Raw genomic sequence first — 25,294 nt, forward strand, 5'->3', positions numbered from 1 at the left:
ATGTAAATAAAATAATACAGTATTCAGATAGCATCAGAGTAACCACAGTCAAAGAGAACAAAACAGAGCTATTCAGCACTAGTAAAACATCGGATTCGTTATGTTACAGCTAGAGCAAAACATTATTTAATATCAATAAATAATAAACACACACACGCTTCCACCATAGCTCAGTGGCCACTCACTAATTGCAATCATTTATTTCTGAACACTAAATGCTAACAATGAATAAAGTTTAGGGATAATTATAAATTAATGAGACATCAATCAACATGGTGTTATAAAAGCCCACAGCTCATCGGTTGCTAGGAGCAGGAGCTGCTGAGTTGCAGAGGACGCTGGTGGTAAAAGGAGAGAGCTAGCTCTTACTTTCCCGTCTTGCCTCTTGTGGCCTACCATAGTATAATTAACTTATAGGTGTCCTCAAGCCACAACTCGCCTTCTACCACCCCTGTGTTCCAGTGTCAACCAGTCCCCCTGATTCTTACAATCCTCTTTGGATAAGACTAACCCAATCCTCGTAACAGTGTAAAGAGGAGTAATTTTGCTACACAGAAAAAAAAGTAGTGCAACCAATTTTTTGGTTCCAATATCCTGGAATATATATCAATAGGTTTTTGGGCAGGGCTATGTAACATAATAACTATCAGATAAGCAAATTGCAAATAATATAGCAAAATTCACAGCATTGAAAAAAGTTAACACTGAATGTAATATGCCTAAATCAATTTATGTATATCACTGTAATTGGGCAGAGAGGTAGGTTAATTGGCTTTTAACTAAATTGGCCTCAGTATGCATGTGTACATTTGTGTGCCAATGGCAGGGAAATTAGATTGTAAGCTCCACTGGGACAGGGACTGAAGGTAATGAATAAACATAGTCTGTACTTCAATGCGAGATACATATGAACTAAAAATAAAAGTAATACTACGCAATCCACACAGTGCATTTATGCAGATCATGTATGCAAGACTGCCAGCCTGCCAATGAGACTTTGCAATCTAAATTAGAGAAGCATTTCCCACCTAACATGCAACCTCCCACAGTGGGGTGAAAAAGACCACTGTTAGTATATTTAGTTAAGTAAAGAACACCTTACTTAACTCATTTATATTATTCAGCTCTCTAGAATAAATCATTGTTCATAATTCTTCTGTATGACCCGTCTAGCACTACAGTCCACGAGACTAGTGATTATTTTAGCACATAGAATCCTAAAAGAGCTAGAAAACTTTCTGAAGAACTTCTACCTAGCCACATCCCATCCCCCGCTAAAGCTGGGCTACAAAATACTTTTTTGGTTCTATAAAAAGTGATTCAAAAATGAAATACCAGCATTAATTTGTCTTTTATATCCATTATGAGGTGTTGTCATGTGCTTCTGTGGAACGGTGGAGAAATCGAAGCTTAGCAAAGTAAAGCATATAACGTTCTGCATATCGTTTGGTGATAGTCATCAGGATGGTATTAAAAACTTTCTGGAGTAAAGGAGTAGTGGTTTGTTGAGTTAACGTGCTATCACTGGTGGAATGTTTAGTGTCGATTGTCGCCACACGAAGTTTAAAATATGTACATAAATATGAACATATAAATTTAGGAGCGGGATTCATTTTTTACCATTACCCACTTTTGCCTTGTGGAAACCCTGAGACCCCTTGGCGGTACATTGGTTATCAAGGAACTCAGTTTGAGAAATATTGTACTAGACTGGAAATGCATGTATAAGGCTGGATACACACTATGGGGTAAATGTATCAAGCTGAGAGTTTTCCAGCGGGTTTGAAAAACCAATCAGATTCTAGCTATCATTTAGTTAGTACATTCTACAAAATGACAGGTAGAATCAGATTGGTTGCTATAGGCAACATATCCACTTTTCAAACTAGCCGGAAAACTCTCAGCTTGATACATTTACCCCTATATGTTTTTCACCTGATTATCGGGCCAATGAAAAGATAAGGACCAATTGGCTGATATTGCATTAGTGTGTACACTCCAACGATGAATGATTATCATACCAAAGCACATCATATCGTTTGATTTGATTTTATAAATGGACTAAAAATCTTGTTCAACGATGGAACGATGTCAGTGGTGACCTCTTGATATATATGTTGAAGCCTTAACACTCATTTTCACTGGATGTAGGACTTTCCACTCTTTAATAAATATACTGTGACCGAATGTACTTAGTCTGCTTTTCGATCTCAATTTTTGGAGAGGGAAATCTTACCTAATTTATCTGGATTTCCATTTTAAAACCAGTAACCAGCTGTCACTGACCACTCATAGTGTGTCACTTGCCACTAGACACTCTCCGACTGTGAATGCCAACAGCACACTAGGTGTAGGAGAATAGTCGCTGCCTCCACTAGGCTCCTTGGTTGGCACCTGGTACCGCTTATTTCCCAGCAGTTGGTATAGCTGCTGCAGCGCCTCTTTGCTGTAGATTGGTTGGTTCCTTCTGACTGCTTACTATGGATCAAGAATGCTGAGTAGCGGGCAGAGCATTGACACAGATGTTTGGTTTAAACTGCCGGGAAACGGATTAGAGTTTAAACTCTTATCTGTTGCTACAGGCTACAGCAGGCAATAGGCGTCAGGCAGAATCTTGAAAGCAGTGATGGTTTAGTGTGCTTAAAGGGTGCTTAAAAGGACTGTTACTCGCTAGGTAGAGGTACTAGTGATAATCCAGAAGTACAGATGGAATACAAGTTGGAATATACAGATCTTATTATACAGTTTTGGCACATAACCTGTGGGAGTTAATCCTAGCTGATTCATTCATTTGAACCAGGAGGCACCGTTACTAGACCCTCCAATCTCACTGGATCACCAAGGTGAGTGAATACATTATTTTAGGGCCTTAACCCTTTCAGTGCTTCTTGCCGGACACTAACCGGTGCTGTAGTACAAAACAGCACTTACATACCTACATACATTTTAAATATGCATCCAAATAATATTTACATGTTTAACCCATTTGTCACTGCAGCATGCTGTGATGCTGTTATGGACATTTTCACACATATGGGGAATTGGAGGGTTACCCGGCTGCATGTCTACCAGTTACGCTCTTAAAAATCCATCTATCGTGTTTATATGTGTATATGATGCTGTATATGGTATTTTAATAACTTGACAACCCATAGAATGCTGTCTACGCAATTATATGAAGCTGGAAACGACCAGGTCATAGGTGATTTTTATGAATTTTCAGTGCTGTACCAATGAAGCTGCTTACGAAACAAGGTCACTACATACACACACAAGGCGGTACCTTTATATGACAGGGAGAAGGAAAGAACATGGAACTCTGGAATTTTATTAGATGTTGCTTGGCTATAAGGGAGAGAATGTAAATATTTCAGCAGTCTCCGTATATGGGGAGGCATAACAATCAAAGTCATTTCTGCGGCTGGAGAATGGGCAGGACGCTACGCTGGTGACAGAGCGGCATTATCTAGAAATGAATGCTTTCTTGTCCTTTCATTTAGAGGGGACCTCCGTTCATAGGCTTCTTCAGATTAGATGGCTGCTGAAACACCAGGGAACTATCAACATTGTCTCTTAAATTAGTCCATTAAGATGCACCAAGCTCAGTGTAACACAGCAAGCTCTCAGTGTGATAGCACATCTCTTATTACACTCCTGGATACTGGCGGGTACCCTGTGTATTGTGTTATTTTAGCCGACTTATTGTGCCAATAATACTGGAATCTATTAGTATATTCATTGCAGCATCTTATCCCAGGGGTCTGTGTTACTTCTGGCTTGTTGCCCAAACTGAGGAGTATGGCATATAAAATGCTGTCACACTTAAAGTGACAGAATACCACTTTTTATAGCTTTATAAACCTGAACACGGCAGCACTATTTCTGTGTCATTTTGGGTGAATACATAACCTGCCCTGTTAACAGCAATGTATGCTGTAGCAGACTTCATTATGCCTCCTTTACCTGCTTGCATTTTAAACTTTAGTATATTAGGTAAGTAGACAAACAGTGAGGGAAATTATGACAACCAACAGTTCGAAAATTCTGTAGTGTAGATTCAGTGTAATATACACATTCATGACTGTGAAAAGGATAAATGTTTAAATATAAGTGTTTAGGGGTTTTTCTGTGTTCATCGTAATGTAATATTTAGGTGGGGATTAATAATTTGGGATTGCAATCCTGAACAAAGGTCTTTTGACAGGAGTTGGGGAATGGTTCCGGTCATGCCAGGTCCTACAGCCAGAACAGAATGTGATAGTCAACACACTACCTCATTATGTGGGCACTGACGCCTGTTGAATTTTATTACATGGAACACAAAAAAAAAAAATAGTTTACAACTGTTGTTGTACATTTAAATGTGCAACACATTCAAAGCGAATAATGTTCCAATGCAAGTGGATGGGGCCTGTTTCTTAAATACAAAATGGACAGATCCATTAGGACAGCAGAATAGATGCTCCTTACTTTTAGCAGTGTACACTAAAAAGGTGACCTGAATTAAGATTGTACAGTTGACAAATCTGCAGTTACTGAGTGTTGCTACCATGTCAACCATGGCCCAGAATCTCTAAGGAGTGTTTCCAGCATCTTGTAGAATAAATGACACAAAGAATTCAGGTTGTTCTGGGGGCAGGATGGGAAAGGGGGGGGGGCATGACCAGTATTTGAATGTGTATCTAATAAAGTGACCACTGAGTGTATTTATAAGATACATTCATCATCATCAACATTTATTTATATAGCGCCAGCAAATTCCGTAGCGCTTTACAATTCAGAACAAACAATAATAAAACAATACTGGGTAATACATACAGATGGAGAGGTAAGAGGGCCCTGCTCACAAGCTTACAATCTATGGGAGTTTGAAACACAAGGGCAATTGCTACATCATATTGTACATTGGTCCACCTAGAATACAAAGAATACATTAAATTTTGTGATAGTTATAATATTTAGCTAATATCTACTGTCCATCTCCCTACCCCTGAAAATATTCTTTGGAGACTGAAAAATGATACCGCCCATAATAATACTAAGTAGGCTTCCCCTTGCAAAGACATTAGGGAGCCTTCAAATTAAGTTGTTTAATCGTATTGATAATCCGGGTCCATTTATAAAAGGGAAATCCCTGTAATAGAGATTCATGGATGGCAGTAAAATGTAAGCCACTGTGAGAATTTGAACACAGAGATTCAGTATCTTCTCCTCTAGAGGGTGATTTCAGAGTGAGCAATAACAGTTGTGTAACAGACAATATTTTTCTACTTGACCTGGTGAGAAATGGTGCCGTTGAGATTCTCCATAGCTGGGGCGAAGTCGGGAGGTTATTTCTCACACTTGGTTGTTAGTTGTTTTTTTTTTATCGCCTCTCTGAAAGAGATATGAATACATATGAATCTGCTCCATGCAGCGAGAAACATTTCACAGGCTTTTAAACTGCCTTGAAATGAATCATGACAAGTAGCCTGCAGATAGGGACACTAAGAAGGTAACAGTACAATACAGTTTAACACGTTCGGTTCCACTTGACCACGGAACTATTTGAAAAAATAATAATAATTTGCCATTTGGCCAACAAACCTAGACAAAAGTTTTGATATTGTATGAATGCTCTCTTTCCTAAAATCGGCAGCTTACAACAATTGTGTTGTTTCGTAAAACTAGGTCAGAATTAGCTTTAAGAAGAGAACTAACACATTTTCTACCAGAAGACACACTCACAAGCGCATCACTGAAAATGAGAATATTATATCTTCTGCTAGCAGTGGACAGATAATGATTCTGTTTCCCATATTCATATGCAAAGTATTTTGCCCATAGCTGTGTTGCCCTGTAATGATTGTATCTGTGTCAGTTGACCTACAGGGGTTAACTACTGTGGAGACAGCGAGCTGCCGTAGCGGATTATATATTCCCGGTATAAAAGACTCCTCTGGGCAGGAATTAATCACGTCAAAAGCTCTCCTCATCGGGGCCGTCACACCTGACTGAGGCAGCTGTAGGATAGCCTCCATGTCAAGATGGGCCCTGTAGCTGTTAAACACTTCACCACTTGAGGAATTACACATTGGTAGCAGATAAGAGGTTAACCCAACCCGCAGATACATTTACAGAATTACAATAACTCCCCTCATAAAATATAGTGAATTATCGACCATTATTTTTGGTTTTAACAGGAAACATGAATTCAAACCTCGATGTAGACTTGGGTAACGTAGCATATTTATAAGCTTTCTGAGGTAACATTTTTAAATAGAGCTGACATATTTATGTACAGTGTTTCACAAAGCTGACAACCTCCTAATTACCCGTTGACATTCTCCAATAGGCATACAGCTAATATTTTGTTATTCTGTAAATGTTTAAGGCCATCAGTAAATTTGGTGGATAATTAAATAGACTTTCCTGATCAAGTAGTTTTATTGCTTGTCCATGACAATAGGAAAGAGATAAAGTGGAGCTTGTGTATTACTTCATCCCTAGTTCTGCAGAGAACAAAGCAGATGACTCCTCTGCCTTACCCAAGCTCTGGACTGTATGAGTATATACATTGTCACAGGTAAAATATACACAAATACTTTGAAAAATATACACTTGAAATTGTATATACATTTTAAGTAACATACCTTTGTATTTTTGGGACTGACATGGTAGTTTAGATATTAAATAAGAAATCATGGTGTGAAAAGCACCCAGTTGTGGTCTTCAGGCCTAGCTAAATCAGTGGGTATGTGTGTATGTGGGAAATGCAAAAAGGTTACATAAGATGACTTGCACTATGTTGTAATAAATGTGGCACAAAGCTTCCTTTGAAAATAGGTCATTTCAGAGAAGCCTACCTTCCATTAAATGCCGTTCCTTGTTATTTTTCAACATGCTCAGCCTCAATGAACAATGTAACAAGATTCCTGCATAGAATTAGCTGCCTATTCTTCCCACCTGCCAGCAATCTGCATCAAACACTGCAGACAGGACACGCCACATGCGTCCATCATACATTCCACCATGATCCAAGGTAGAACCATGCTTAAGGCTTTAATTAGTCTCCCTGTACCCATGATGCATTGCCGCTAACGATGGAGCCTGGCTGGCAATATTATTTTTACAGACCTTAAAAGCATGTAAAATAATCTAGCAGTTACATCTCTAAAGCTAAAGCTATGGTTCTTCAGTCAAATGATTCAAGCAACATTACACAATTGCTTTTTTATTTGAGTATGTTGCAACCTCTGCAGTGTTTACTGTCATACAGGAATAAAAGCACACCCTATGATTATTGCCTTACAATTTTTGAATTGTCATACAGTACATGGGTAAGAAGAGTGTGATTATTGGGTATTTACTGATTGGTGATTCTGTGAAGCTCATTAAAATATTCTAATAGTCTTAGCCACTCTGAGCCTGATTTAGAGTTGAACATATGTGCATGAGCAAAACGAAGTGTCTATATATTTGCACTTACACATCTATATGTTGAGTTGTGCACATCATTAGATAAGTGCAACATTAAATCTAGCATATAGGTGTGTCTGGAGCAAGAATGTGACAGTCGTCCTGATCAACCTTTACAAAATGTACGCCTTGTAGCAAATGTATTTCAAGATACATATGAAGGGTCTTAGTGAGGCATGCGTAACTGGAACCTGCACGACCTTACTGTTCTGTATCTGCACATTAACGTCCCTGATCTACGGCCCCACGCACAAGTTGCAGATGCATCTGTAAATAGGGATGCAAGTTGTGAACTTGTGCAGTGTGTCAATTTTTTCACCTAGATCCATCTTTGTATAGCTAAATTCACGTATGTGCTACGCTAAATCAGGTCCTATATCTTTGAAAAAAAAATAAATAATAATTTAAAAATACAATTGGAAGATAGCCAAAGCAAAGTACAAAACCAAATAATATTGGCAACAAAATCTAATAACAGTGGCCTGACATATTTCTCCAACACAGTAGGCTGGGCGCCATTTCTAGTTACCCAATATGACCTTATCATATATAATTAAGGGAGATATTGGAGATTAGCTCAATGTATGCATAACGTCATGGGCATATATAACTAATCACTAACAATAGAGAGGGAAAGTTTGGGAGAATGCACCTGCTTCATTAAAGTCGTCATCATCATCATTGTTTATTTGTATGGTGCCACAGATTCCGTAGCGCATGACATAATTAACATAAAAGACGTACATGAAAACAGTAAGAATAACGCATGGCATACAGAAAGAATGCAGCATCAGACATGAGACATACAAGATAGATGGATAGAGGACAGACATGAGACATAAGGTAGAGAGGACCTCATGACCCCATCCCCCACTCACCTGTGTAATAGAAAAAAGCAAAATTGTACCTGTAAATTGTATAATTTTGTGTTTTTATTGCTAGCAAACATATATAAGAATAAGGTGTTTGGATACTGTCCCTACATTTCTGCCACCATAGGGCTGGACCAGTCACTCTTTTCTGCAAAGTAGAGATGCCAATGGAATAACACATTTAGGGGCCAATTCTAGTTCCCATTTTTGCACTTGATAATGCGACACATTTGAATGCGCTATACATTATAGCTTCATATTCTTCGCCTTTTCGTGCTATTTTCACATCTTTGTTATTTTTCCACAGGAAGTTTAGGACAATCACAAAAGTCCTTTTCATTTCCTTTTGTGCAATATTTTAGAAAGCATACAGTGAATTATTATTGCCTGAATCTGCTTGTTATATTTTAGGTGGTGAAAAGATACAGAGACAATGTATATTTTATTCCAAAAACACAATAAAAGCCTTGTGTGACCCTCAAGTGAAAACACATATACGCATACGCGTTTGATATGCGCTTTATATACCTTTGTACCTGGATTTGTGAATGCATCCAAATGTAAGAACCACAGAGCTTTTCCATTAGTTTCAATGGGGTTTCAAGTGTGTCGAAATATATGGTAGAAGCTCCACTAGTGCTAGGCAGCCTAGGCGTTTTCCCACTAAAACCAGGTAACAGTGAATGTGGGATCCCTCTGTGAAAGTGCAGACCAGCACCAGGCTAGACAGACTAGGCCATCGCACTATGACAAGGAAATCCACAGTGTGGAGTCTCTATGGGGAGGTGGATGGTAGACAATAGAACACAATGCCCCCAATTCCAGAGACTACAGGTACTGTGCTCAAAAGCTCTTGTACTCTTCCTGCACCCCTGGAGTTTATTTTTATTTATTTATTTTTGCTATTGTTGAATTACATGTTTTTGCATGCACTGTCAACCATTGACTTGAATGAAAAATAATTAACCACTCCAGTACCTAAATAATGGGATACTTCCACTGGGACCCCTTCTTTTGTTCTCGGGACTCCAGAGTTAGTCATGCTAGCCATCCATTGCTGCCCCCCTCTGGGAGATCCTGTAGTGAAGGTCAGGTGATAATCATGGGAGACGCATGAACGCCACCACTTCACAGTAGCTGTTACTATTAGCGGCATTGCATGGCAGGGCCGGGGCTCTCCCGAGAGTCCGGGAAGACTCCCCAAAATTCATGAGCCTCCCCATATTATGGGAAAGTAGGCAAGTATACTGTTATTAAGTTGGCAGATTGAATGGGGGGTGGATTCAGCATTACACTCTACACAAGCTTCCCCTTCTCTACACAAGCTTCCCCTTCTCCCCCTGCAACACAGAGGTGTCCCAGAAGTGGGACCCCACTGTTCTGCTATACAAGTGAGTAAAACGGTTAAAAAGCGGAATCCTCTTTTAATTACAGCCAACACTAAAATAATAATGACAAAATATATTCTTAATTACAAGTGAGCCATGAGCCCCAGGGACTTGGATCTGGGTCTAGGACAAAAAAAGATTGAAAACCCTGGAACTAATCAGCTTTAGTTTTGATCCTGTGCAGATCGACCAAATAAAAATGGAAAGGTCTATAGCCAGTGTACACCAGCAGTTTACCAATGTGCAGTAGGGGAATAAAGTCTCGTAATGTTACTGCTACATCTGCTCCAATATATACAGGAGAGTATTTAATTATCACATTTGTCCCTAGTGAGGATGTTTCTAATGATTTTATGTATCTATTTTGCATCTGATGTGAATCTGTTTTAAGAACCCACCAGGTTTTTGACGTAAAGGAAAAATCATATTTTATTCCACAAAAGTCTTCCTTTATCTCAGCACAAACAACAGCACTGGAATTGGCAATTGATATATATATATTTTAAGTTTGATTATTTATAATTAAGTGCAGTACAACTGATTTTTTTAAGTAATTAAAAATTAACCTTATTGATGCTACTGGAAGGGGATAAAAGAAAAAGCTTAATAAACGGGGACTTGGATTGTTAAAGTGACCTGCCAAAAGTTGATATTTAATTATACCCGAGGTCATTTTGCAGAGGAAGGAGGTAAGTCTGAGTGAGGATGCAGCCAGCAGACAGACAGTGCTGATGAGGAACTAATAAGGCAGCTGTGCTAACGAGCATCATTAATGATGATGTTGGAAAATACTTAGCATGTTTTAATTACAGCGATTACAGACTTGGTAACAAGCTTTCTATCTTAGTCTATTGTTCTATTAGTTTAGACTGTTGCTTTAGAAATATGTCTGAGCAGTGTATCGGTGTGTAGAAAAACATCTCTGTTTATGTGCATCATAAGTTTAAAGAGACTGTGCCCACTGGTGCATTCCCCGACCTCAACACATTTTCATTGGTCCAATCAGTGGCCTTAGGCAATCCTGGCAAGTTCCACATTTGAACTAATAAAAACTGTACTTAAACATTGAGCTTAATTTCAATGTAAGCTTCGTCCCACACATGCACTTTACATATCAATGATATACAGCAACACCAACAGGAGCCCAATGCTGACAGGAATCATTAATTCCTATTGAAATTGTCACATGGGAATATTTAACACTGTATGACACAAACAAATTGAAGATTAGAAGAAACTGCTAAAGGCAAGTTTGTTTTGCTGGTCTCTTGTTATAGCATTAATGGCTCACGTACACAAAGATTAACGCTTCTATACTAACTGCGCTGCCTTAAACATAGGATTATTGACCTCTGTGTACGTCCACAGGAAACTGTAGACTGTAAATGCAGAAATCTATTCTCAGCTCCATGGTACGTCATCTGCTTTCTAGCAAACCCCAGTAGATAGGGCGTTTGTGTAATACAGAGATCAAAGACCTCTATATATAACAGACATATCATGCACCAGGGGTGCAGTATTTTAAAAACTGCTCATCAAAATAAAACCTGAATTTACAAGGTATTGCACTCGTAGTCCAGAGGCGTCCGTCTCATTTTGTAGTTTTATAGCTATTATTATCTGTTTCATACTGGTGGGGGAGAGAGTTTAACTTTAATAACTTCTTTAATATCTTTCTATGGTAATGGGTGCATTTTAACTTTACTTAACAGGTATAATGTCATTGAATGCGTTATCAAGATATTTATTGAAGTTTCAGCAATGCCAAAAGAAGTTGCAAATACCTTGTCTCTTGTATAGTGTGTCACCTATTTCTGGAAACATGTCACTTCTTATGAGATTTTCCATTGTTGTCTGCATATGATCAAACAGTACATTCTTCCAGTTTGCTAATTATGAAGAGTGGCCTTGTGCAGGCTGTAAATATACACATAATTGGTCTGGTGCTGGCTGCTCTCTAATATAATCTCATTTTCCTTTTTTTCAGACATGGGAAATTTTGAAGATGGGGATGCCTCCCTGGCCGTGTCTCATGGGAATGCGGCTGTGATCGCTGCTCCCGGTATTGCCAGTTTTCCCCAACCGCAGGTGACATGGTTCAGAGATGGCAGAAAGATCCCACCCAGCAGCCGCATGTAAGAAGATAAGCAAATAATTAACTTTTTTTTAGCATTCTTCTAGTAATCTCAATATGATTGCAGAGACCATATATTTTTATATTGTCCATGTTCCATGCATTTTCTGTTTTGTAGCTCCTAACATAAGTAGTGTGACATCAGAAGTCGCAGGCCGCGCTCAATAACCGTTACTATGGTCATTTCAATGCAGATTTTTGCTTGCGGCTCACAGAGCTGCAAGCAAAAATCAGCGCTGAAATTACCGTAGTAACGATAATAATGTGCAGCTATTAGCGTTGTAACGGTATCCCCCATTAGAATGGGACATCCCTCTTAAACCAGCGGTGCCAAGTGTAAAGCTGAGAATACATGATAATTTCTGATCTTAAGATCTGATTGTTTTTAAACAAATTGAGGTAGAAAGCCTGGATAGGTGACAATGGATGAGGTACAATCAGATAGATGTCTGAATCAATCAATAAAAAGAAGGTAGTAGGAGAAGTGGGGGGATGGCATATCTCCATATACATCCCCACTTCAACCAGTGATCTAACTTGAATTAAAGATCTTTGAAGCATGTGTATTTTAATCATGCGGCAACAGCCTAACAATGTTATATTGTGTGAATTGATCATTGTTACTTAATCTGATCTTTTTTTTTTTTGTCAAAAAAGTGTACCGAAATTAAAAATGTATATCACAGTATTTTTCTTAATGTTTTTGCCTCTTAAATTGAAATAAAATGTTGAAATGAGAAGTAAGCTGCTCTGAGTTTTACACACAGTATCATTGGCTCTGAAACACCTGTGTTGGGCTGAGTCATCCAGGAATTTAGAAGTACTAATGAACCATCGGCATATTCTGTCTTATCTGCCTAATTGCAGAGAATTATTATCCAGATGATCTGGCAGCTGATCCCATGTGAATGAGGCTGAGCGGGGAGATATCTGTAGGGAGAGGTGCCAGAAGAGTACAGTGGAAGGAGGGTGTCGGGTCACTGAGCAGGGAGACAAGAATGTCATGTATCCACCGCTTCCAACACAATCCCATATCTTGCAGGGAAATTCTGTTTCGGAAGCTTGGGCTGAGATTAGTGCTGCTTATCAAGGCGCCAGCTGTAGCCTATCCAGTTCAGAGACAAAAGCCAGTACTGAACCCTGTTCTGAGTAATACCCTGTCACTAGGTGGAGGCGGTAATCCTGAGTCCTTTGTAATAAACTGCAGATGTCCACAAACTATGGACAAGATATTAATGAAACTATTACACTCTATGTTCATAGTTACAACAAGCAAGACTAGGGTACCAGTATAAGATAAGGTGCAGATCGCCACTAAACCTTTAAAGGTCATTTATGAAGCTGCATAAATGCAGACATACAGCGCATGTGACATTTTGTGATTGCATATGCCTATTTTACGCAAATGTGTACATTTTTATGGGCAGGGCATTGATCAGCATAGCAAGATGGCGGTATCGGCAGAGGGTCTGAAAGTTTGTGTCTTCTGATGGGAAGGGATCTTATGGAAGGAGCTTCTTGAAACTAGGTGGACACCGTGGATTTAAACATTTCATCCGGAAATGCAGCCTCTCATTTTTATTGCATGTGTCTTTCCATCAGAAGACACAACCTTTCAGACCACTTTCTGCCGATGCCGCCATCTTGCTATGGCGAGATTGGAAGATGCTCAAAAGTTTGAATATTTGCTATATAAGTTCGGAAACTTAGACTAAAAAATTAAGTAAGGGAAACAGGTTTAATCATATTCAAGCATGTCTGAGCTTAAATCACTACACTGTATAGTATCTTAAATGGTCTTCCATAGGAATGGTGATGTTTAACATAATAATATTTGCTGTTTGAATTAAAAAAAGTTAAGTGTACTATAAGATGTAACCATTTATGCTCAAATAGACAACATTTTATAGTTTATGTATGTGAGCTGCAGATTGGACTGGCCCAAAAATCTCAATTTTGAACCAATTCACAAATTTGAGTATCTCTAATGAAGAGTGTACATTTATGTGGCTGATACTGGGTTAATTGATGGCCTATAGGACTATCTTCCTATTGGTCCCACCCCACCTATCCTGCCAGCATGACCTGAAAGGGGTCCGTGCTGTCACACAACCAGAGTTTGTATGCACAGCCTGCGGTGTGGCAAGAGGCGGCTCCACCAGTAACCAAGATTTCTCTCGGCAGCCCTGACTGTGGCAAGCCTGTATTCAGCAAACATCCTGATCCAGCCAGCCCGGAGAAATGTCTCCTTGCTCACCACCATTTTGACATACATGCAAGTCTGTGTGTGTTTTTGCAGAAGTGGGCGACGCATCAGATAACAAAACAAGAGCTGCTGGTCTGCATTTGTTAGCGTGTGGAATTACATTTTTACTAGTAGAAGAGATAATTAAATGCACTGCATGCAGGTAAATGGCCTGTGAAAGTTACCTATGGGATTCTTGCTTCCAATTATAGGGTAACTGTTAGGAACCCCTCCAGCCGGCACGACACAACCCGGAATCTACTCTGCCAGTCAGGTGTTCACTGGAGCCCCTGATGGTGGGGACAGACTGGGCTGCAGACTGACAGAGGGTCGTGAAGTGTGTACCGGCTGGGGAGAACCCAAGCAAGCAGAGTGGAATCCAAGCAGAGGTCAGGGGCCGGCAGCAGACAACAGTACCAGTATACAGGTTGAGGTCAAAGGGTCACGAGCAGACAGGGAGGTCGGTATTCAAGCCAGAGGTCAGGGTCACTGGATACACAAGCAAAGTCCAAATCCAAGCCAAGGGTCATACACGGGTAAACAACAGCAAGTCCAATAGACAGGAACAAGGCAGAGAGCAGGTACAGCAGACTGGATACAGAGACTATAACCGGCAATGAGGCAGCAGACCTCATTGCCTTAAATACAACCCACAACCAATCAGAACCTGCCCCTAGACATAGCCACACTTGCAGGCTAATTGCCAGCACCTAGCAAGACCAATCAGGGCTTAGCCCTGAAATCCACACTTGCAGGCTAATGCCTGCTAATTCAGCCACAGGCTGAATCTGACTGATTGTCCCTAGGGCGCATGCGCGCCTGGCTGCCGGGACGCGGCGCTGAGGAGGCGTCCGACCGTTGCCTTGGCAACGGTCGGGAGTTGGAGGGAAGTGACGGCCGGGACGTTGGGACCGACAGGAAGCGAGCCGCGGCGGCTGTGAGTAGCGCCGCGGCTCGTGACAGTAACTTCACCTTCAGAGAATTCTATGTTCCAGACAGATTTGTTTATTTGTTTATTTTTGTTGTCCTTGGATAAGAGAAAAGATAATATCATACCCGTGTATTGAATATAATTGTATCTCCAAAGCAGAGCTGACATATCTAAAGGCAGCAAAAAGAAATAATTCTGCCTGCCAGAGAGAATTCTCTGAAGGGGAGTTCCCCTTTACTATATAAAATCTACTTAAACCAATTCTGCATGTTGAATGAATTTGGTGGTTTGTAAAAGTTCAGAAATGTTTGATAATTGTACATGTGTGATCTGCTTTCACCCCATTCAGTGCTATCACCAAGGACAACACACTGGTGATCCTGTCCAGCGTAGCTCCTGATGCTGGACGATACTATGTTCAGGCTGTCAACGACAAGAACGGTGACAACAAGACTAGTCAGCCAATCACACTGACAGTGGAAAGTGAGTAAAAGCTCAGCTTATGTGCTTTTCTCTTATAATAACTATGCAACTTATTATGATTGATGTAAAATTATGCTCATTTGTTACTCTTTTAACTGCAACACCACTATACTTTAAAACAAAAAAACATTACCATTGGTACCATGTTGATAAGTCGGCAGTGTTTGTTTGTTATTGCTTGCTAGCAAAATCTCCTCAGTGGAGGCAGCCATTTTGTGGTCTGTACCAAAAGTCATGAATAGACAGACATCAGACCGGCACAGCACACTCAGTGATATCGCTAGTTTTTAGTGAATTGGCAGATTTCAGGCCACAAAATGGCTGCATCCAATGTGTTAAGGCAATAGATACTCTGTCAAGGTGCCATTAAAATACTAATCCAACAAAAAAATTGTTTTAAAAGTTTTCATACCATGACAAAACAAAAGATTGTTCAACATGTATGGGCGTATGGAAAGAATTGCTTACACCACTGGTCATAATTTGTTTGGTCTCACAACTGTCTTTAGTGATAACAAGTTCCTGTTTACATATACAGTGATTCCTCTTTATAATGTCAGATTAAACATTGGGCCAAAACTGGTATTGTAGCAGGGGAGCTGATTTTTTTTCTTTTTTTCTAATCTGGAGTTATACCGGCATTGTACACTTTTTCTACTTGTAAGACCAACAATTTTTAGCTGCAATTTAGGGAACTATAAGGATCTATGGCTAGAAAAGAAAATATAAGGTGGACACATATAGATGTTATTCATGTCACATATAGGATGTCATACAGGTAAACAGTTTCACTGAATAGTTTGTTCACGGTATCTCGGTGAGCATTATAGGATAACGGTGTTAGACTGGAAGTGGATCGATAGCAAGGGGAGCAACTAAATGCCAAGACATCACAAATAAAGGAAAATAAAAGCCCCTTAATCCTGAATTTTGCAGACAGGCAGAAAAGCTGCTGATCCAGCACAGGGAATGGGGATGTGACTGGTTTATCGCAGGCCGGGAGAAACCAGCGCAAAAATATTAATGGGCCTTAGCAGGACATCTCTAGTAATCTACTAGACTGATAAATCCAAAGGGGCGGGGGGGCTTGAGAATTAAGCTGCAGAAGCTAACATACGTTTTTAGTTTTATTTTTTCACATTTATTTTTTTTGTTAAATTTCATGTTCTAGTTAATCTCAGATGTGTATTTAGGTTTAGAAGATAAAGGTGTTTTCTCTTATAGTAGATCCTGACATATCACTGATTAGGTAACAATGAATTACTTTTTTTTAAATTAACATATTGCAAAAATTACCCTAATTTACCTAAAACAAAATATAGAATGTGTGGCAGAACATTTTAGCATGAATTAGAAATACTGTTAATTGTTGACCTCAAATCCTGAGTCATCGTCTTTGACCACGTATGCCCTACTGTAGCAGAGTACCCCAGCCGATCATGGTGTTACTGACTCCTTTCACTCCTTTCAATGATATACAAATGACTTTGGACTTGAAAATTTCTGCTGAGAAAAAGATGTTTTGCGGCAGAATGTCAAGTCATTGGCTGTGCACATGCACAGAGACAGTTTAGTTAAAGGAGGAATGGGAGGAGACTTCAGCCTGCCATGGAGGGTTCAGAAGTTCCCTTTCCGGCTGTGCTTTAGCCATAGGAAAGACTTGCTATCACTCCTCAGATGGACAAGCTCTGAAAAGGTAAGCTTTTTAGAGTTTGATGAATAGGTCATTTTTGTAGTTCCCATAGTTAGGAATCCTTTATTTAGATGCAAGACTCAGTATCTATCTTTCACTTCACAGCATAGTAAGCACGGCTGATGCAAGTTTACTGAAATGCAGTCAGGTGGACACTGGCATCACAGCTGAACTCCCAAACAGTATTTAAACCTGCCCTGCCTGTCATTCTCTGCCAAAGTATCATCTTTACTGTTCTGAGCTCCTGAGCGTTGTATCCTAATTACTACTTGACTGATCATTTGACCCGGCTTGTTTCTGTTTTTTGGGACACTTGGATGGTACTGTTGTACTGAGTTGACAAATTGGTTTTGACCTTGGCTTTCTGTGACTATTCCCCTGCATGCTAAATCTGTTTTGTATTACTTGCATCCTGCTGACCTCAACTAGTCTAACCACTCTGTCCTGTGTGGGTTCGGTATGTAATCCCAATGAACTAAACCCTGACACTACTAACACCAGCAGTTGAATAGCGAAACTGACATTCCAGTCTTACTCTTAATTCCAAAGATGTAATTTCCCGATAAACTCTTGATTGCGCCTGTTTACAAAACTGACGTGGAACTTTTGTGGCGGTTTAACATCCCAAAAGCCACAGGGACGTCACTTTTAACAGCTACACTACTAATTATGCTGTTAAAGGGGCAATGCAAGCAGGAACAGGCTCTACAAGGGTTTTTACTAAGCCTTCTACATTGTTGAGCTTGCGCCTGCTTGCATTGCCCTTTAACAGCATAATTAGTGATGCAGCTGTTAAAAGTGACGTCCATGCGGCTGTTGGGATGTTAAACCGCCACAAAAGTTCCACGTCAGTTTTGTAAGCAGGCGCAATCAAGAGTTTATCGGGAAATTACATCTTCAGAATGAAGAGTAAGTCGAGAATGTCAGTTTCGCTATTCCACTGCTGGTGTAAGTAGTGTCAGGGTTTAGTTCACCAGGATTAGAATTACCACTGTCCTGTGCTACTTGCTGTAGTGCTGCCCACCATGCTAAAGACGTGGTTACTGCATGCTGCCAGATCCATCCCACCTTGTGGTGGGCTCTGGTGAATACTGCTCTCTGGCTGTGTCAATCCTAGCTAGTGTTGTGTACACAACCCCAGTCCTGATACCCATTGTGAATAAAGGAGACTTCATATTGCGCTGTAATTTGCCTAATGCTGGAGAATTAAGGTTTGATAAGCAGACCCCTATATCTGGCTCTTAACATAGAAAGTTTTGACTTTATTGCTGTTGACAACTATGCTGTGAGGAGAAGGATCTCAAGTGCAGTTCATTAGATCTGGGTAAGCATTCTCTTTTTCCGCAGCAGTCTAAATATCTGGAATTACACATTTTTAGAGACAATGGGCCCTGATTCATTAAGAATAAACAATTTCGTAACATTGAACCTTGGCAAAACCATGTTGCAATGCAAGGGGTGCAAATGAGTTTATTATTTTGCACATAAGGAAAAACTACTGGCTGTTTTTTCATGTAAGACGCAAATACTTGATACCTTTATTTTTACATTGAAATTTAAAGTTGATCTAGGACAGTGATGGCTAACCTGTGACACTCCGGGTGTTTTGAAACTACAAGCCCTAGCATGCTTTACCAGTACATAACTAGCTGAAAGCTGGCAGAGCATGCTGGGACTTGTAGTTTTGCAACACCTGGAGTGTCACAGGTTAGCCATCACTGATCTAGGACATGATCTACCCCAATTATAAATCTGTCTTCACATTTTAAATTTACCTCCTCCTCCAAAAAAACATGGCTTTACCAAGGTTCAAATTTACTCTTTTTTTTTGCTTTAGTTTCTTAATGAATCAGTCCCAATGTTCCTAAATTTTATCATGTTTGATTATTTGCATGTAATTAATCTTATAAACAAGTAACTAAATATAAAGTTACCAATTCCATTCACAAAGCCCACATGTGTATAATCCACTGATAGAGCTTACAATAAGTGAATTAAAGCTGTGATTTGTGAGGGAAGCATTTCTCTATGCACACCAAGCTTTCTGGCTTTAGGTCTAATGAAAGCCAGCTGGGAGACGCGGAGGCAATAATCACTAATTATAGAGGAGAAGATCTTAGTCTATGTGTCTCTAAATTGATGTATAAAGTTTCCCTAATGCTGCCTTTGGGAGTTGGGGCTTCAATCCTACATTAAAGATATCTTATCAGAAAACCGAAGGCGTAAAAAATGTGGATTTGCTTCAAATGTGGTGCTGAGTATAAATGATATAATGCTGAGTTGGGTTAGTCAATAGGAGTAAAATATAAATAAAAGATGAAAACTAAAATAATCTATATCAAGTAAAAAGAGAAAATGTAAGACTTTGTGTATGAAATAAACGCACTTCATAATATGCAGTATTGTGAATTACATAGAAATAAAATAGAATAAATAGTTGCATCAATTAGCCATAAATGTACTGTGCAGGAAAACAGTGCAATGTTATATCATATATATAAAATTACTTGGTCTGTTTGTTTCTCTCTCTTGTTATTCATTTGAACACCCCTGCATTGATTGGGATGAAACCAATGCGAGGTGGTCCAGTTGGATCCTGGCCAGGTTTTAGGGAGTTAGTGTCCCGGTCGAACGCTCTTGTTGGTGTACTCTGGGCAGAATTTTGACCCGGGGAGCCAGTTCGAGCCTGCATTCGGACACCCCTGCTCCGATTGGGATGAAACCAATGCTAGGTGGTCTAATTGGATCCTGGCCAGGATTTAGGGGGGTTAGGGTCTCTGTCATACCTCCCGTTGGTGTATACTGGAAAAAACTTTGACCCAGGGAGCCTGTTCGGCCTTCAACTGGATAGATTTCGATGAAATTTGATATAAAACCAAAACCGATACTGGGCAGCCACCTTATGGGTGTGTTGGAAAAGCTGCTAAACTGCTGATTGTTTTTAAAAGGTTGACAGTAACATCCAACTCATTGATAACTTAATAACTTGAAGATTTAAACCCGGGCAATGCTGGGTACTTCAGCTAGTATGATTATATTTGTTGGTGATATTGTGCTGGTAACATTATTATCTTACAAAGATCAAAACACTATTAAAAACTGGTTCAATCTATATTACTCTGGTCTTTCACCTATTTGCAGCAAATAGGTGCAGATTCAATTCGGCCATGTTAGTCTAGGATTAGTAGTATCACCTTTAATACGGTCATTTTAACCCGGAATCCTACTCAGTGCCCCAAGGGGTGTGAGCAAAAATCAGCGTTAAAACTACCGTACTAACGGTAATATTGCGCACTTTTACCATACTAACAGTAATAGTGCGCAGGCCGCGTTATTCTAGGAATAACGTGGCCGAATTGAATTGACCCCATAGAATGAAACAGAAAATGGAGGAAAGTATAAATATGTGCAGTCACAGCTAACTAATAGTAGCCTCTTACTCGCACTGGAGGGGCTCCTGGGATCCATGTTTCAATAGTGAGCAGGGATGTCCCTGGCTCTACCATTATAGTGGTAAGAGCGGCTGGTGGAAACTCACTCATGGCCCCACTGTGAGCACAGTACAAGAGCATGATGCAAACAAAGCTCTCTGTCTTGCTCTGTTTTAGTACTATATCAGCCCAACGCATTTTGTCTAAGTCTTTTCACCACAAATGTGGTGATATACCTGATCTCATGTATGTCTGTAAGTCAGTTTCTTTACTTCATATTCTTCATATTCATTTTCATATATCTGTCAGTCGTATAATGCATTCTGTTTACTCTTAAAGTGGTTGACATTTGATGGTAATTCATGTAAGTAAACACAGTGGTCGTATCTGGTGATATGCCATACTGCCACTTCTTCTTCTGCCTTCATTGTAAGATGATCACATTCTATTCTATTCACTTACATTCCCATTACATTACATTTTTCATACCACCACTTCTAAATTTCCACTTCGTCCTCTGAGTAAACATTTAAATTAATACTGAATCAGGTGGCTGCTTTTTGTATTGAGACAATGAAGGGTGGGGAAATAAGTAAATAATAAATAGTTCATGTTTGGTAATTGTTTAGAAATGAACCCTAGTCAACATCATTGTTTAAGTTAAGTGATAGTGTCTGCGTTGTGTAGATGTAGATGTTAATGTCTTATTAATGACACTCCTCCCTGACACCAATCTTTTTTTTTACTAGCTAAATGTTAATAGGGTGGGTCTTGATTATATATTATGGGAAAATGAATGGAAACACTATAGGTAGTCATAAAATTTCTGATATTTCTTGGTGATTCATTTTTTATGGTTTTGCCCACATACTGTAGCGCACATGGACACTGTAATAAATAAACATCTCTTCTGTGTTTCATGTGATCCTGTATGTTATAAAATATATATTTGTTATTCTGTTCTATTATTCTGGTAATATTTGATATAATCTCTGTTTGGGCTTTCGTGTTTCTTGCTGTAATAGTTTTTCCACCTTTACATTTAATCCAGTGGAAAAAGTATGTTTTTTTGTGTTTAAACCGGTTTGTGTTCTACCCTATATGGAATAAAACTAGATATTAGTTTGTTTTTTTATATTGGGTGCTCTTTTATATAGATTTATAGGGCTTTCTTGTAAGATCTGTTTCAAAGTTTCATCTTTATGCAGAATGTACCAATGTTTCCTCACTATTCTTTGAACTACTGTATTGTGTTATGAAGAGAACTTAGTTGTGTTCACTGGATATGTCCTTATTGTGCAGGAAAGTAATATCTCCATATATTTCTATGTCCTCGTGCGCTTTGTTAAAAATTTCTTTCCTGTAATTATATTCATAGAATTTCCCTGCTAGAGTCTTTCTCGGCTCCCTATATAAGTGTTGTTCAGAGCAGTTTTTTTTAATTCTTTTGAATTGCCCTCTGGGGCTTTTTCCTAGGCACTTGGGTGATGGTTATTGCTTAGAAGGATAAAATCCACAGATTTGATGTATGTATTTATAGTTCGATCTTTAATAAATATTTCCAAGTAAAGAATTCTCACACACTCTGTTCTGACATCCTCTGTGATTTTTTATTTTTGTAGCTTTGAATTTGACCAGGTCTTCCTGTGCCCCTTCTCAAAATATGAATATGTATGCAATACATCTGCACCATAAAATGAGATTCTTTTGGTAAGGGTTGGGTTCCAAGTAGTGTTATCATTTCATTTGGACAAGGAAAGATTAACATTATTCTGTGCAAATGTTGTCCCCATGGCCGTCCCTGTGATTGATTTCAGAATTGTCCTTCATTCCAGACATAATTGGGGTTAAGCATACATTTTATAATCTCAGTTAGGACGTTATCTGTGGAGGCAGGCATTTTGGGGGCTGAACCAATATTCAGTGCAGCGGTGCATCATGTCTGTTATGTCACTAGTTCTAGGTAGGGTCGGACTGGGGTAGGAAGGGTCCACTAGGAAAAGCAAGGGCCCAAGAAGTATCATGCCTGCACATGGAAATGGCCAGCCCATAGTGTGAATTACATATAGCTTGTCTATCCTCCAACTAGCCCCCTTGCCCCTCCACTATAACTGTGTATGCAGGGAGCGGCCCTGTTTGGTTAGGTTCAGCTGTTTACATTCAAAGTGGAGAGGAGGAGGTCAGGAGGAGTTGTGACGTTAGGTAGGTAGCTGTGCACACAGGTAGATGTGCCAACCAAGGATTTCTTTTTATCTTGTTGGGCCAGTCTGACACTGTTCCTCTGTAGTCAATAGGGTCTATTCTTGTAAATATTGGTCCAGCATTCAAAATGGTGATGGGTACACTTTAGACTTCCATCTGGTTTTGATTTTGTCATTTGAGTGGTTCACACAGTTCAACATTTTTATATAACTCTAATTGTGCTTTTATTTAATAAATAAAAAGTATACAGCACAGGTATCCGTCCAATGACAGTATCTGTATACAGTCTGGAAGTGGTCACTTATGCTCAGCTACACTACCATTAAGTTGGTAAAAATACTTTTATCACTGTGTCTGCCAGCTCATGTTTTACTAACCAGTTAAAGAAAGATGAATTGAGGAGTGAGGCAGAAGTTTCATGTTGTGGTCATATTCAGAGAGTGGATGGATGGTAGAGTCCAAACTAATCTCCTATTCCTTGTAGCGCAGAGTCAGCAGGAAACAGAGCACATGCCCGGGATTTACTGCAAATGAAACATGTCCACTGTCCAGACTAGTGCTCAGAAAACAGACACTGTTGTCTCTTTTGCTGACAGAAGAAAAAGCAATGTTTTAAAGAACCTCTTACATGCAAAGGTCTACAAAGACACGTAGACATCTTTCATATCAGCTATAGGCAGGGACAGTGTTAACCAAGCTTTATGACTAAGGAATGGTCCTTTAAAATGCACCCTTTTCCTACACTCAATTCTTATGAGCAGGTAGCCATTCTGTAGTCTGAACCAATAACGAGAAGGTAGCCTATCATTTCAGTAGGAACTAATGACGTCTCTGAGTTTCCCAGATATAGGCGCTCTGTACATGAAGGTTTGGCCCTATATGACTTTTTTGTGGCCACCAATTACCCACACAGCCTCAATGGTCTCTATTGTGTGATATATTTCTTAATGGTATGTGACCAGTGAACAGATAGCTGTAACATATACCTATAAGTGTTAGGTCCCTATATATTGTAAATTACACAAATGCAACAAGTTAGTAAATTATATTCCTGTTGAAAAAGTAACTCATCCCTTATTCCTTATTGCACCCGGCACCATCTTACTGAGTAAGTGCTTTTTACCGTTGCTGCTAACCTGCCAATCATCTGATACTACACAAGTTGTTTTGCACATTTCAAGTGCAAATCACATACACAAATCACATTACTTATATATTTTGTATTCTCAGATGTAGGGGGTCCTGCAGATCCCATTGCTCCCACCATCATCATTTCACCCCAAAATACCAGTGTTGTGACGGGTACCTCTGAAGCCACTATGGAGTGTGTTGCTAATGCTAGGTGAGTTTACAATTGCATTTCTCCCATATAATTTACTCTTCCTTCCCACTCTCCATGTACACATCTTCTCACCTCCTTCTTGATCTCTCTTTTCAGACCGCTCATTAAGTTAAACATTACATGGAAGAAGGATGGAGTGCTCATTTCAAGCGGAGTGAGCGAGTTTGGTCGCCGTCTAGCAATCCTGAACCCCACTCTGAGTGATGCTGGATATTACTCTTGTGAGGCCACCTTACGTAGCAGCAGTGTCCCTGCAGTTACGGCTGGAGCCTTCCTAACTGTACTTGGTAGGAAATATGTCATCTAGTACTCACTCTTCAACCTGAATGAGATCAGTATTAATCATTCCCACCCAACAAATTTCTGCCTTTATTAGGTACCCTGTTCCATGGACTTAATTTCCTGCAAGTTTAGCATTTTATGGGCCTAGTTTAAAGATGTATATGGCTAAAGATTCCCCGATTTTTCCTAATCCCCTGAATTTAATATAATAGCATACAGCTAAGGTCATTTACAAACCCCAGAGAGTGTGGAGCCGCATTTTTTTTTTAATGTACGCAAGTGCGATCTGGGGCATTTCCATTATTCCATATAGCAAGGGATTCTCCTGTTAATCTGTCTTCTCCAGTCCTATATCTAATTTAAATCATCTTGTCTCACAAAATGAAATCTCTTTTCTTGGTGCAAAAGTAGGTGCGCTCATACCTGATCTGTACTCGCCATATAATGCCCCCAATTGCCCAATCAGCTACTTTTTTGCACCCACTCAGACGTTACCATCTTGCCCCCGAAATAAATGCACTTTCCTGTCAAACAAGATACAACATCACAAAAGAGGGTTTGCTCTGCAGTTTTGCACTTTTGATGTTGACTTTTAATGTGTTTATTATTATTGTGTGTTTAAGTTGTGTTTTAACAATGTAAGGTATCTGTTAAGGTTATTTTTCCCAACAAATCGTGTGTAATATGTGCTTGTATTGTGATTACAAGCTATTGTGTGCCTGTTTCTGTTGAATATGCGTGTTATTATTTGAAATGTTGAGCAGAATGCTGATTTGTTAGATATAGTTGTGGGGTACGTGGGCAGCTGTCCACAGTTCTTAGCTGTTGGTGGA

The 25,294-nt window shown here is 39.5% G+C and overlaps 1 protein-coding gene across 4 annotated transcripts in view; it reads left to right on the forward strand.

The window, feature by feature from the left end:
- SDK2 (sidekick cell adhesion molecule 2) overlaps nt 1-25,294 on the forward strand; it is a 482,261-nt gene that overhangs the window by 349,646 nt on the left and 107,321 nt on the right. For all 4 annotated transcript variants that reach the window (XM_075216839.1, XM_075216840.1, XM_075216841.1 and 1 more), the window contains 4 exons: nt 11,706-11,853; nt 15,378-15,511; nt 24,068-24,179; nt 24,276-24,466. In XM_075216839.1, the coding sequence (XP_075072940.1) occupies nt 11,706-11,853; nt 15,378-15,511; nt 24,068-24,179; nt 24,276-24,466 (585 nt within the window). The remainder of the gene's footprint in view (nt 1-11,705; nt 11,854-15,377; nt 15,512-24,067; nt 24,180-24,275; nt 24,467-25,294) is intronic.

The sequence above is a fragment of the Mixophyes fleayi genome, chromosome 6, assembly GCF_038048845.1.
Source record: "Mixophyes fleayi isolate aMixFle1 chromosome 6, aMixFle1.hap1, whole genome shotgun sequence".
NCBI classification, from domain to species: Eukaryota; Metazoa; Chordata; class Amphibia; order Anura; family Limnodynastidae; genus Mixophyes; species Mixophyes fleayi.